Raw genomic sequence first — 13,028 nt, forward strand, 5'->3', positions numbered from 1 at the left:
GGGGTGGGGGGTTGGGCCGGGCACCAGCTGCACCTTACAGATGCCACCGTGGCTGCCAAGCCAGTCCCAGAAGGCTGCACAGCCTCTGGACTCCCATCACATACCATTGTGCCTTTGTACATGCTCAGGCCACCTCGGGGCGTAACTGTGGAACGGGGGGATGTGACTTAGAACTCCCACCCCAGCTGCGGCTGAAATGAGAGGGGGGGGCCTAAGGGATGCGGGGGCCGTCAACTTGCATTTGAGGTACCTGGACAACGTGGAGGGACACAGGGTGTGGATTCTGGTTATGGAGGAACAGCTCCAGATTCAGCATCTGGAAACGTACATTCAAGTCCAGGCACTGGCACATCACAGCTGTGTGACCTTGGCCTCATCCCTTGATTGCTCTGAACATCAGTTTTCCTACGTGGAGCTGGGGGTGGTCCAGGTGGAGGAAGGCTGTGAGGCAAGGGCCCCTCACGTACTGCCCGTGGGAGTGGAAACGGGAACGTTTGTCTGGAGGGTGATTTGTACCTTAGATCTGTACACTCCACTGGAGCCAGCAATTCACTTCTAGGAATTTATCCTAATAGAGTGATCATGGGTATGTACACAGATGTAGTCATAAGGATGTTCAGTGCAGCATTGTTTGCGGTGTCAAATAATAGGCTATTAATAAAATGGTAGAACATTCATAAAATGGAATTCTATGCAAACACTATAAAGGGTGTTGTGATATTTAATGATATAGAAGGGTGTTCACAATACATTTAAAAGGGAAAGAAGCAAGTCCTAAAATAATATCACAGTATGATTCCAATATATATGTTGGAATACACATATATACGTGTGTGTGTATATATATATATATACATTCAGTCTTATAGGTTCAAGACTGAAGAAAAAGCCTTTAAGGGCAAACATAAAACTGTTAATAATGGTTAATTGTGATGGGATCCTGGTAATTTTTATTGCCTCTTTCATGTTTTCTGATGTTTCTACAATAAACATGAATTACTGTTGATAAGTGGGGAGAAGAATAACAACATCTTAAAAGAAAAAAAATTGGAATGTAACCTATTTAATAGCATGTGGGAGCACCGATAGAGAGAACAGGGGAGAGAGAACTTTGTCAGCTTGGAAGCAGTCCATCCGTCTATGATGATGCTATTATTAGCACAAACATTCCCATTATAAACCTGCATTTCTCCATCTCCTCTCCAGGCACATCAAATGCCAGCCATTTGAGGTGCTCTCAAAAATGACTGAGTGGCTCTATTATTATGCTCCGTGACTGGTGTTCAATATACGGCCATCAATCTTATACCTGCTTATTTAATACAGTGGGAATCAGAAGCCTCTGTTGTTCTTGAGGGTTAAAGACGTTCCTCGATAAACAATATTGGCACCTCTGGACAGTCATAAATCTGCCTATCCCCCGAGCCTCATGCTTCAAGCCTTGACACACAATTCACCCAAGCACTGAGGGTACTGCTGTGGTCGACCTCCCAGATCATTTTGATTAAGCAACGGGAGCACCGTGTCTGCAGTAAATTTACTTCCCAGTTACTTTTTTATCTGAGCTAATGGCAGAGCTAATAATACATCTTCCCTCATGACGCTTGTACTGAGCAGGAGAGCCGTCAGCCTGGGTAGGAATGTTTGTGAGACAGAGAGTATTGCAGAATTTTTAAAAATATTCACCACGGAGACCAGCTATGTCAGAGACTCTGTGTATACACAGCCACGACTCTATGTATGTGTGTGTCCTGAAAGGTGCATCTGTAATGAGCAGATATCCCAAATTTACTGTGTGTTTGCATGTAAAGGAAACTGTTTTCTGCAGCATGAATGAATGAATGAGTGAATGACCGAATAGACAAGCACCTTTCAGCAAACCTCCTCCTAACTGGAACCAGCAGACCCCTATTGGACCCCACCAGCCCTGTCTCATGTCTAGAAAGTCAGCAGCTCTCAAACCACAGAAGGGCTATCCTCTGAGACGCCAAATACAATATACATGTTGGCTGCAAACTGTGGTGAGGTTGTCTCTGCAGGGTCCTGCCCCACCAAGGATCTGCCAAGGAGGAGCAATCCAACCCCCACTCCTATCTCCGCTGCCCGGTGCACAAAATCTGGTCTACGCCCAACCCCAGGCAATGGCACGAAAGAAGACGATTAGGGACATTATTACGGAATGACGGATGACATTGGTCAAATGGTGGCAGTTGACTACTTAGGAACCATTCCTCTCCCTTTTTCTTCCCTACTCAACCCCAATTTAGTTCTGGATGGGAATGTGCCCACCTCCCAAACTCCCTCATACGTTTAGTGTTGAAAATTTGGGGGGAAAAATGAAGAAAAATAATCATCCACAATCACGCTATCCAGAGATCATCACCATTAGTATTTTGGTGCATTTACTTTTCCGGATTCATACACAGTATTAGCATTAAAAAAAAAATCATACTGTAGATACAGTTGGCAGGCTGCTTTTCCCCCTGAACATTCATCAGTGATGAACTTCTCCAGGTCCTTGAGGTGTGACTGCTTGGTTTCTTACCTGGGTCGATGGCAATTATCGTCTCCAGTTCTCTGACCCTCTGAGCGACTGAAGCTGACGCCATGCTGCAGTGCAAAGGATCCTGGGAAATGTGATGGACCTCTGGCATTCCCTCAGGGGTGAGGCATCTGGCCGGAGCCGCTGTACCCTTCAGGTCAGTCATAACTGTGCAACCCGGTGCGCTGGTGAAAGCCAGTGGCATCTCTAAGGCACACAACAGGAGGGTCTGAGCCCAGACCACTTCATCAAACCCTGTCCATGCCCATCTAGCCCACCGTTAATGGGAAAGATGGCGCCCATGCCTTGGCTTAGCCAACGGCACTCCTTAACCATTTGTTGGCACCAGGTCAGAACAAGCTGGCTTACGACTAAATCAAGTTCCACATTAACGGGGGCCCCTGATTTTTAGGAAAGTGAAGATGGGTTGAGTGTGGGCAAAGAAGTGAGGTAACCCACAGCTACAGTTGGGGCTCTAGGAGTTTCCATCAATGCAATCCCATGGGTATCAGAAAGTACTTACTAAACACTTACAACGCATCAAGCCATCTTGCTTTACTTTGCAGCAGTTGTTAGATCGGCTAACAAATAGTTCTCTCTGAACATAGCTTCTATTTTTCTCATGTCCCGTATATTTTGCTTTGGTTTATGTTAATTTTGTTCTCCCCCACTAGATTCTGGGCAACAGATGCACTGTAGAATAGTTATTAAGACATGACTTTGCATGGTGAACACACTTGAGCATGAGATGTGACTTTATCCTCTCTAAACCTGTTTCTTCAACTGTAAAATAATGATAATGCCTCAGCTGGTTGTTGTCAGAAGTGAACTGGAAAATGCACATGAAAGTGTTTAGCAAAGCGCGTGGTCCAGTGTAAGTCCTCGGTATAAGCGATGGTTTGCATTATTGAACCAGGTGCTATATCTTGTCCATTCTCACGTCCTTGTGCCTGGCCTGTTAGGTGCTTAATCCTCACTATAACTTAACTCAGACCTTCTGCTTTCTTCAGTGTCATTATGATCCTTGAGTACTTTAACCCCACCCAGCTGTATATTCCCAGAGAAGAGGGACCATTGCTTATGCATCTCACAAGTGCATACAATAAGTGCTCAATAAATGCAGACATGAACTGAGTAAGTAACGTCTTGGATTTCACAGGAAACTGTAAAATTTCTCAGATCTAACAGAAAGCCAAAGTCAGCCAACACTTCAGAAGGAAAACCTACTGACAGATGTGTCAAGCATTCTAACTTAACTTTCAGCTGTGATAAAAAGTGGAAGAACTAAGGATTTCGATGAACGCAATTGTTTTTCTGTGTTTGCGGCAGAACCTCAAATTGGTCACTCTAAAGCCATCACACACTAGAACAGTCAGCTTGAAGTGTGACATGGGGTTTTGGCCCATCTGTTGCGAGATGTGCAGCAATTAATCTATTGCTAATAGAAGTTTAAATATTGAAGTTTGAGCATGATTTTTATAAATTAGAAAGATTCAAGGTGGTCCCTGACCAATGATGTCATTTGTTCTCATTTACAATCAAATATGCTATCGCAAGTCAGAACTGAAGGGCTGTCGTGTGCTGGGATCCCAGCCGCAGTGAGAGCTCTTCTGCAGGGCATCCCCCTGGCAGGGGACAGGAGAGGGCTGAGACCATCGTGCTGGAGGATATTTACTATGGGTGTGTGGATGTGTGTACACACGTGAGCACACACACACACACTTGTAAATGACCACAAGCTCCCTGAGAACTGCATCTTGTCTCCTGCAGCATTTTATTCCTAAGACCTGGAGGTAGGCTCCCAATACATTTGTGTGAATAAATGAACAGAATCCCCTGGATCTTGGTGTTTATGCCCTGTCACCATATTAGAGATAATCTTCCCATATCATGAGGCCATTCTAATAGCTAAGCGCCCATGATTGCTTTAAAAATAAATTGAAAGTAGCACTAAATTCTATTATTTGTAGTGCAAGCCGGGCTGACCTGGCTAGAATCTTCCTCTGTCTACAACAATGGGCTGCAACAGTTATTGTTAATGTCTCTGTCACATCCTTACCTTACTGTGTGCTAGTTAGGGGGCCCCCGTGTGTCGCTTCAGTGTAATATCACCCTCGGCCTTTGAAAAAATGGACCGACAGTATTGCTTTCAAACACCTGGCAAATACCACGTGAAATGCTTTGCTTAATTGAGTTGTTTGCCTTCACCTTTGCTTTCAAAGCCCCGCTAACCTCCAAGATGTCTCAAAATATCAAGCAAAACTTTGGCGCTTCTGTTAGATTGAGCCTTCCGCTGATAGAAATATATTTAATCAAAACATATTTGAGCTGAAACACAAGCTGCTCTGGTGAGACCCAGCACTGGGATGAAAAGAAAGCAGTCAGAGGGATCTTTGCTGTGGGCTACAGGCCTGTGTTTTATGACTTTATTCCTTAAGTCATTGCACCACAAGCCTATGCATTCAGGAACTGGAAACCCACCCAATTCCCTCCTAGGTCAGAGTAACAGCCCCCTTAAGCCCAGACGTACTGCAGGCGCTGACAGTTTCGAGACTGGTCAGCTGAGAAGGCCAGAACACTGGAACGTGCCCTGGCTGACACACCACAGGCTCCCCGTGGTCAGGTTTGGAAAGATCTTTGATACCCAACAGTTCTGCAGATGGAAGAAGAAAGTGAATTCCACTGGGTCCTGCACTGGCTGGTACTATCTGATTTGAACATGTTGGTAGTTTATGGTTCTTTCTCCAAGAGCAACTCTAGTCACAGAACCACTGCAAATTGGAGAAGTCCAGGGAGGACACCAGGAATCCGGACTTTACCAACCCAGAATGCTTGCTGACTTCTAGTGCATTTTGAGGGGCATAGTTTCAGAGCATGGAATCTTAAATGCGTGGTGTGATTGCTGGAGGAGACTAGGGGGCATCTAGTCCAACACTGTCGTCATACAGATTGCGACTTTGAGTTTATCTTGGTGCAGACTGAGTCACATAACCTAGACAGAAACTCTGTTGCTTGATGACCAACAGCATCCCTACCCGTGGCCGGATATCAGAGCGCCCACGAAGACAGCAAAGATGGATGTATTGGGTTCAATTCATCCCACTAATGATAAAACTGCTGACACTCTGCTTTGGGTGGTCCTGAGGCCATCTTTCTGTGAGGGAGGTGACAGGTGCTGATTGCATTTTTACAGAAGGCCGGGCTTTGTCTGATTTTGTTTGTTAAGCAGCTGAGTGAGTTCAATTACTCTGAACTCTGACTCTCACCCAAGACCCAATCCCAAGCTCTCATCAGGCCCTCTGAGAGCCTCCAAGAGGCCTGGGAAGCTTCCACGCTTGGATCTGCTCACTTGCCATCAGATTGAGTTAATACACTGGGGATCAATGGCTTTCGGCTCAAGTTTGGAAGGAAGCTGTCCCCTGCCCAGATATGCCACTGAACAATAGCCTAGATTAGCGGTAACTGTGATTTCAAATTTCAAGGCAAATAGCTCTGCTGACACCCTCCACCACCTGCTTCCCCAACCCCCGCTTCACTTGAAGTTCACAGGGACAAATGGATGAGGTTGGCTATTCTGCCAAGGGCGTCACCTTCAAACCTGTAGGGCACCTGCAAACCCAGCCCTGGTGCTACTGCAGGAATCTGGGTCTTGCCCAGGGCCTTAACCCCCAGGACCGCTAGGAAAGATGAGGACACATCAGGGGAACTCAGGAACACAGCAAGTTCCCGTCTTCTCAGGCAGAAGTCCACGTGCAGCTGTCAGAATCATGAAAGACAGTGGACACTGACCTGGGTCACCAATGTGAACCGGTTGTCCATGCTCATCCCCCACGGAGCAACAGGCCTGCACCAGACGTTCCAGTTTGTCCTTGGGAACGGGCCTCACTGTGACCATCAGAGGGCAGCAAAAGCCAGCAATGGTGGCACAAGGCACCTCTGTCTGCCAAGAAATCAAGTGAAAAAATGTTAAAAAATAGAATTAGCACAGATGAAAGCCCTCAGGACCAAGAGTTCAAAGCAGCTCAGTGAAGGAGGCAAAAGCAGCTCAGTGAAGGAGGAGGTCCAAGTAGCCATCACAAAAATATAGCTTCCACTTTTTTTTTTTTTTTTTTGCTAGCTTCTACTTTTATGTGACGTAGAGATGAAGAAGATTGCTGGTAATTATTGGTCTAAAACAGAGAATCTTAATTTTGTACTCACCCTGGACCCCTTTGGAAGTCTGATGCAGCTACGGACCTGCTTAGTAGTAGTATTTTTAACTGTGTAAAAGGAAATGCATAGGATTACAAAGGAAACCAATGATGCTGCAAATGCAGTTATCAAATTATGAAAACAGGGGCTTCCCTGGTGGCGCAGTGGTTGCGAGTCCGCCTGCCGATGCAGGGGACACGGGTTCGTGCCCCAGTCCGGGAAGATCCCACATGCCGCGGAGCGGCTGGGCCCGTGAGCCACGGCTGCTGAGCCTGCGCGTCCGGAGCCTGTGCTCCGCAACGGGAGAGGCCACAACAGTGAGAGGCCCGCGTACCACAAAAAAAAAAAAAAAAAAATTATGAAAACACTACGATACGGTGATAGGTATATGCTTCTTCAATAGCAACGCAAGCAAGGAACAAGATGGGAGACCTATCGGAATTTTGAAGCAGTGATCAACATACGGGATATTTCTGAGATGTCAGGAAGGACTGCAGTGTGACACGAGCATGTCTGTGGCTTCTTTGGGCAGCCACCAAATCACAGGGGCTGCTGACGTGGTGCTGGTTATTTTTTCATTACAATCATAATGGAAGGAAACACTCCATTTCAGTTTGAGGCTATGAAAAAAAAAATGCAAATTTTTTCCCACCCAATTTCATAGACCCTCTGAATTTTCTCTTCAGACCTCAAGGGGCCCGTGAACACAAATGAAGACCTCTAGGAGAATCAGAGGCAGACGGTCCCCAAGAAGCGGGAGCCTCGAAGGAGGCCCCAGGGTCTCCTCTGTCCCATGAGTTCACAGACCCCACTGAGCCCTGCTCACTCCTCCTGCCTCAGTGGAAGCTGCCCAGGATGACCTGTGTGACGTTCCCTACTTATGTTGTTTATTTCTCCCCCCCGAATGCTTTTTGGTCCCTGTAGTGGGGCTTATGAAAGCTTCAGGCCATGGCCAGGAGGATATACCACTGGGACAGTCTTGGCAGCTGCCTGAAGGGCGTGCTGTTAGCACCCTGTCAGCAGCAGGATGAAACCTTGGTGTGCCTGCCAGGTTGATGTCTGCAGAACAGCACTCAGGAGGGAGCACATGCCAGGGACACTCACAAGAGACCGGCAGCACTCCTCAAGGCCAAGGCGCCTCCTTCTGGGGGACTCCCTGCATCCCCTCAAGGCCACCAACTGAATCTATGATGGCAGCCTGGCCATTTCTCCCAGCAGCCAACGGGCAGAGGCATCGATGTTAAACAGAAAGCTATCTGGTATCCACTGGGATGGTGAGGTGTGGCTAGACCATGGCTCTGCAGAGCACTTCCTCTGGGCAGCAATGGGCATCTCTGTGCAAAGCATCTTGTAATTGTCACACCTCCACTATGGGCATTTTACAGATGGGAGCCAGGAGTCCTGGGTTCCAGCCTGGCTTTGGGATTTAGGCAAGTCCCTTTCTCTCTCCAGCCTCAGCTTCTGCATCTAAAACGAAAGGCTGGCCAGGATGAGCCGCGAGGCCCTCCCAGCTCCTACCTGCCACAGACAGCGGTGTGTTCCAGGGCCAGCCCTGCAGGGGCCCAGCCAGAAGCTGCGGTTCTGCAACCCCCCTTCCCAACCGTCAAGAAAACCGCTCAGACACATATTTCACACATGAAAAGCAGCACGCACTGTGGGCAACCTTGTTTCTCATCAGAGGCAGCCTGGGCCCCTCTGGCAGGAGCCCAAATCAGGCAAGTTTTAATAAATGTCTCAGACCCAAGATGAAATCTCCAATCTGCGTCCTCCGTAAAGAAACCTGGGGCTGGCTGTTGACACTGGCTGCCCATCCATCCAGCAGAGCACATTCCCAGACTTCACACAAGTGTCCAGAAGGGATCAGGGGAATGAGGGATCTGGTTCTCCACGCCCCCCATCACCCCACCCCGTGACAAGCAGTGGCTGGAATAAAACCTCAAAAACACAGCAGGGAGGCGGCCCCATGGCGGGCACGTCCCCCAAGAGGCAGCCATTCTGCATTAGTGACCACCAGCGGCCGCCTCTGGCCAAGAACATGACCCAGCTTTCCTGACAGAGACATGACCTAGCAGCTAACAGCCTGGCCAAGGCTCTGCCACAAATCCCTGGGCATTTACCCAACCAGGCGCGCTCTCCCCGCTGCCAGGGAGCTTTTTCAAAAATCTCACTGAGGTGCCCGAAGTTAAAGGAGCCAGACGAATTCCAAACAGGTTTGGTTTACACAGCACAATGATCTGTCCGGAAGGGCTTGACTCGCACTCCCAAGGGCATGCTGGGTGCTCACAGTAGTGCCAGAGGTGGGCAGGGGAGAGGCTGGTGGTCCCATTTTCCAGATGAGGGAGAAAAGCCCAGAGAGGTTAACCGCTTGTCCTGGGTTGCCCAGCTAGAAAGTGGCCAGAGCTTAGGTCTCTTGCCTCCTGTGCCATTGCTCTCCCCACTGCAGGAAAATACGAGATGACCCACATTCTCAAGTCATTCTGCCCCTGTGGATTGCGTCCCTACCTTGTATGCACCCATGTGGCCGTGGCCTGATGAGTCCCTTCTGGGGAGTCCCCGCTTCTCCCAGGCCCCTTCCAGGGAGAAGCTGCTGCCCAGGAGGAAGGCCATCATGTCCTTCAGCTGCTCCGAGGACTCTTCCAGCGAGGTCAGGCTGCCCGTGCAGGTGCCGAACTCATACTTCCAGAACTGGGGACGCCCATCCTGGAGACACAAGGGAAAGCTCATAGGCCCCCAGACTCAGTATGGACTCTGACAATGCATTTTTAAAAAGGACTGGGGAATTATGGTTTTCTCAGGGTATATGCCCTGTAGTGGGATTGCTGGGTCATATGGTAGTTCTATTTGTAGTTTTTTAAGGAACCTCCATACTGTTCTCCACAGTGGCTGTGTCAATTTACATTCCCACCAACAGTGTAAGAGGGTTCCCTTTTCTCCACACCCTCTCCAGCATTTATTGTTTCTAGATTTTTTGATGATGGCCATTCTGACTGGTGTGAGATGATATCTCATTGTAGTTTTGATTTGCATTTCTCTAATGATTAGTGATGTTGAGCATCCTTTCATGTGTTTGTTGGCAATCTGTATATCTTCTTTGGAGAAATGTCTATTTAGGTCTTCTGCCCATTTTTGGATTGGGTTGTTTGTTTTTTTTTGACAGCATTGCCTTAGATCAGTGTTTCCCAAGTGTGTTTTAAAATATTAGTCTCATGTCTGTGTCACATGAAAAGAATCTACAGTCAAATTGAAATTCTACAACCTGTATCTCACCTCTTTTGTAGATTCTCAACAAACTTTAGCATATATAAGGGTCTATGAAGTCCTCCAGTCAAGGAACTAATTTAACTTTGGTACCCTAACTTTCAAATATATTTTACTGTGGAACCTTTTTTCTTAATTAATGCTTATGAAATACCTAGAACTAGTGTTCACTGGGGTCACTCTGGGATGTGCTATGTGTGAGCATCTCCTATTTTTATTCCAAAATGTGCATCCTATGGTAAGGACATTAAATAGATTTAGGGAAGATGAGTAGAAACAAGATAATTTTCTGAATGAGTATTAGTTGTGAGGACCCACTATCACCTTGTTTCATCCAAATATCAATAAGAAAATCACCTTGAGACGCAAGCGGGAAGAGATATGGGAACATATGTATAAATATAGCTGATTCATTTTGTTGTAAAGCTGAAACTAACATACCATTGTAAAGCAATTATACTCCAATAAAGATGTTAAAATGAAAAAAAAAAAATCAAAGAGTAAAACATTGCTACTCAAAAAAAAAAAAAAAAAAAAAAGGACTGGGGAGGAAGAAGAGGACATCTGGGGCTGAAATTTCAGACACCAGAATCAAGGTGGTGAGCACAGTTTTGGGCAGGGGGCCTTGCTGGCATCCTTCAACATCCTTCATCCTTTCCAGACTGGAAACTATCAAATCAGCATGAATATACTGTAGCCCCTGCCTCTGCCCTATTATATTTCCTGTAGCCTCAACCGGAAACCAGCCAAACCAGCAAGAAAAGGACAATGGCGCCCTCTCTGCCATCGAGGCGAGGCCCGCAGGCCAAAGGGACAAGGAAGCTCTCAGTGCTAGCAGTGGAAAGGCCTTTCTCTGCTTTCTTAGAGAAACTCCTCCACAGGGTTGAAAGTCTTTAGTCATAAGCCCATTCTTCCTTCACTCCAAAACCATTTTGCTGAGTCGCTCCTCCACGCCAGGCACAGGCCAGGTGATGGGCTATAGTGATGGAGAGGATAACGGCCAGCCTTTAAGAAGCTTGAAATCCTACATTAGCAGGCGAGACTCCATTGAAATCAGATGCTAGCAATACAGAGCAGTGAGTGCTAAATGCCTAGATAGAGGAGTGACTCAGAGAAGGGAGAGATCCATTCTCTCCCACAAATGGGGAGATGCTGGAGCTGGGTCCTAAAGGCTGAATAGTTCACCAGTTGGACAAGGAAGAAAGCACATCCTAGGCAGAGGGAGCAGCATGTGAACAGCATGGAGGCATCAAGCCCCTAAAAGCCGCTGAGATGGCAGCATGGGAGGGGCTAGTAAAGGAGTTGACCTCGGACCCAGGTGGGGCTCTGAAGGACCCTCCCACCCCTGGAGTCCACAAATGATAAGAGAAGAATGTTCTTGGGAACTTTTTCTCTGAGGAGACGGTTGGGGATGACTGGACTGTCGGAGTGGGGTAGGTACTGAGCCAGGGCCTGGTCACTACAGGCCTGATATCAAGTAAGGTACAAGCCACAGGAAGGCACCAAAGAACTTTATTTTTTTTTTTAATATTTTATTTATGTACATATGTATGTATTTGGTTGTGCTGGATCTTAGGAGCTCCTTACTTGTGGCATGTGGGCTCCTTAGTTGCAGCATGCATGTGGGATCTAGTTCCCTGATGAGGGATCGAACCCAGGCCCCCTGCATTGGATGCGCGAAATCTTAACCACTGCACCACCAGTGAAGTCCCTACACCGAAGAACTTTAAATGAGGGAGTCACGTGATCAGATGTAGAAAAAGTCACCCCAGGGGGAGAGAAGATGGGGATGGGGTGGGAGAATAGGAGAGGGAGAGAGTGGGACAAGGAGAACAGTTAAGACGTCACAGGATTTTTGGAGAGAGATGTGAGCCTGAGCTAGGAGGGCAGGAGAAATGTGGGTTCCCCAAGTGCTACTATGGAAGCAGAATCAGTAGGGCCATCTATTCCATATGTTGTATTTTAAAAGTCTGGGAGGGCTTCCCTGGTGGCGCAGTGGTTGAGAGTCCGCCTGCCGACGCAGGGGACACGGGTTTGTGCCCCGGTCCGGGAAGATCCCACATGCTGCGGAGCGGCTGGGCCCGTGAGCCATGGCCGCCGAGCCTGCGCATCCGGAGCCTGTGCTCCGCAACCGGAGAGGCCACAACAGTGAGAGGCCCGCGTACCACAAAAAAAAAAAAAAAAAAAAAAAAAAAAAAGTCTGGGAGAACATTCATGACAGTATTAACAATGTCTGTCTCTGGACGTAATTGCAGGTGGTTTTATTTCCTTCTTAACCCTGTGGAGTCAGGTTTCTAGCTTGGGTAATGAAGTGGACAGAAGGCAGTGCCATCTGTCCAGGGCTGGACTTTCTTGGTAGTCCCAAAGATTTTTCCCAGGGCAGGGGCAGGGGACAGGGGTAGGAGTGGACATACGAAGACGGCAGCCCCTTCCAAAGCAACAGTTATGAGTGAGGGTCCATGCCAGGCACCATGGGGTCCCCGAGGCTGGACAGAGAGGTTCCTGGTGACAGACACACCTGGCTGCAGCATCTGGCCACTCCCAAGCTTTAACCCCGAAAACTCAGGGTTTTTACCTGGTACCTGGAACCGCATCCAGGGCAGGCAACGTCCACTTGCCTGGCTCACTTTGGCCCAGCAGCGGCAGGGGGCCACTGTTGACCTGGTAGAAATTTTCAAAGGCCGGAGCAAGGGACCTGGGCAGGGCCACCACACTGGCTGGCTGGAGCCCTGGGTTTGGTGAGAGAAGGGAAGAATGCAGTCAGTTCCTTCTTGTAGAGGCTTTTTAATTTAACTTTTTATTGAAGCGTAACATACACACAGAAAAACGCACGTACGTGTACAGCTTGGTAACTTTCACAAAATGAACACACCCATGGAACCGGCATCCTGGTCAAGTCACAGAGTGTTACCAGCATCCCAGGACGCCCTGTGCCCCTTCTGGTCATCATCCTCCACACGCCCCCCACAGGGATAGTCACTGCCCTGACTTCTAACGCCACAGATTCCTTTTGTTTTTGCGGTACGCGGGCCTCTCA

The 13,028-nt window shown here is 48.0% G+C and overlaps 1 protein-coding gene across 1 annotated transcript in view; it reads right to left on the reverse strand.

Moving 5' to 3' along the window:
- The window catches only part of DGLUCY (D-glutamate cyclase), a 49,013-nt gene extending 36,301 nt beyond the window's left edge, over positions 1–12,712 (reverse strand). Inside the window, 5 exon segments of the mRNA XM_007472379.1 lie at positions 2,546–2,749; positions 5,073–5,195; positions 6,332–6,482; positions 9,236–9,433; positions 12,554–12,712. Coding sequence (XP_007472441.1) covers positions 2,546–2,749; positions 5,073–5,195; positions 6,332–6,482; positions 9,236–9,343 — 586 coding nt within the window. The 5' untranslated portion in view covers positions 9,344–9,433; positions 12,554–12,712.
- Positions 12,713–13,028: the final 316 nt, after the last annotated feature.

This window comes from Lipotes vexillifer, unplaced genomic scaffold (assembly GCF_000442215.2).
Source record: "Lipotes vexillifer unplaced genomic scaffold, Lipotes_vexillifer_v1.1 scaffold751, whole genome shotgun sequence".
NCBI classification, from domain to species: Eukaryota; Metazoa; Chordata; class Mammalia; order Artiodactyla; family Lipotidae; genus Lipotes; species Lipotes vexillifer.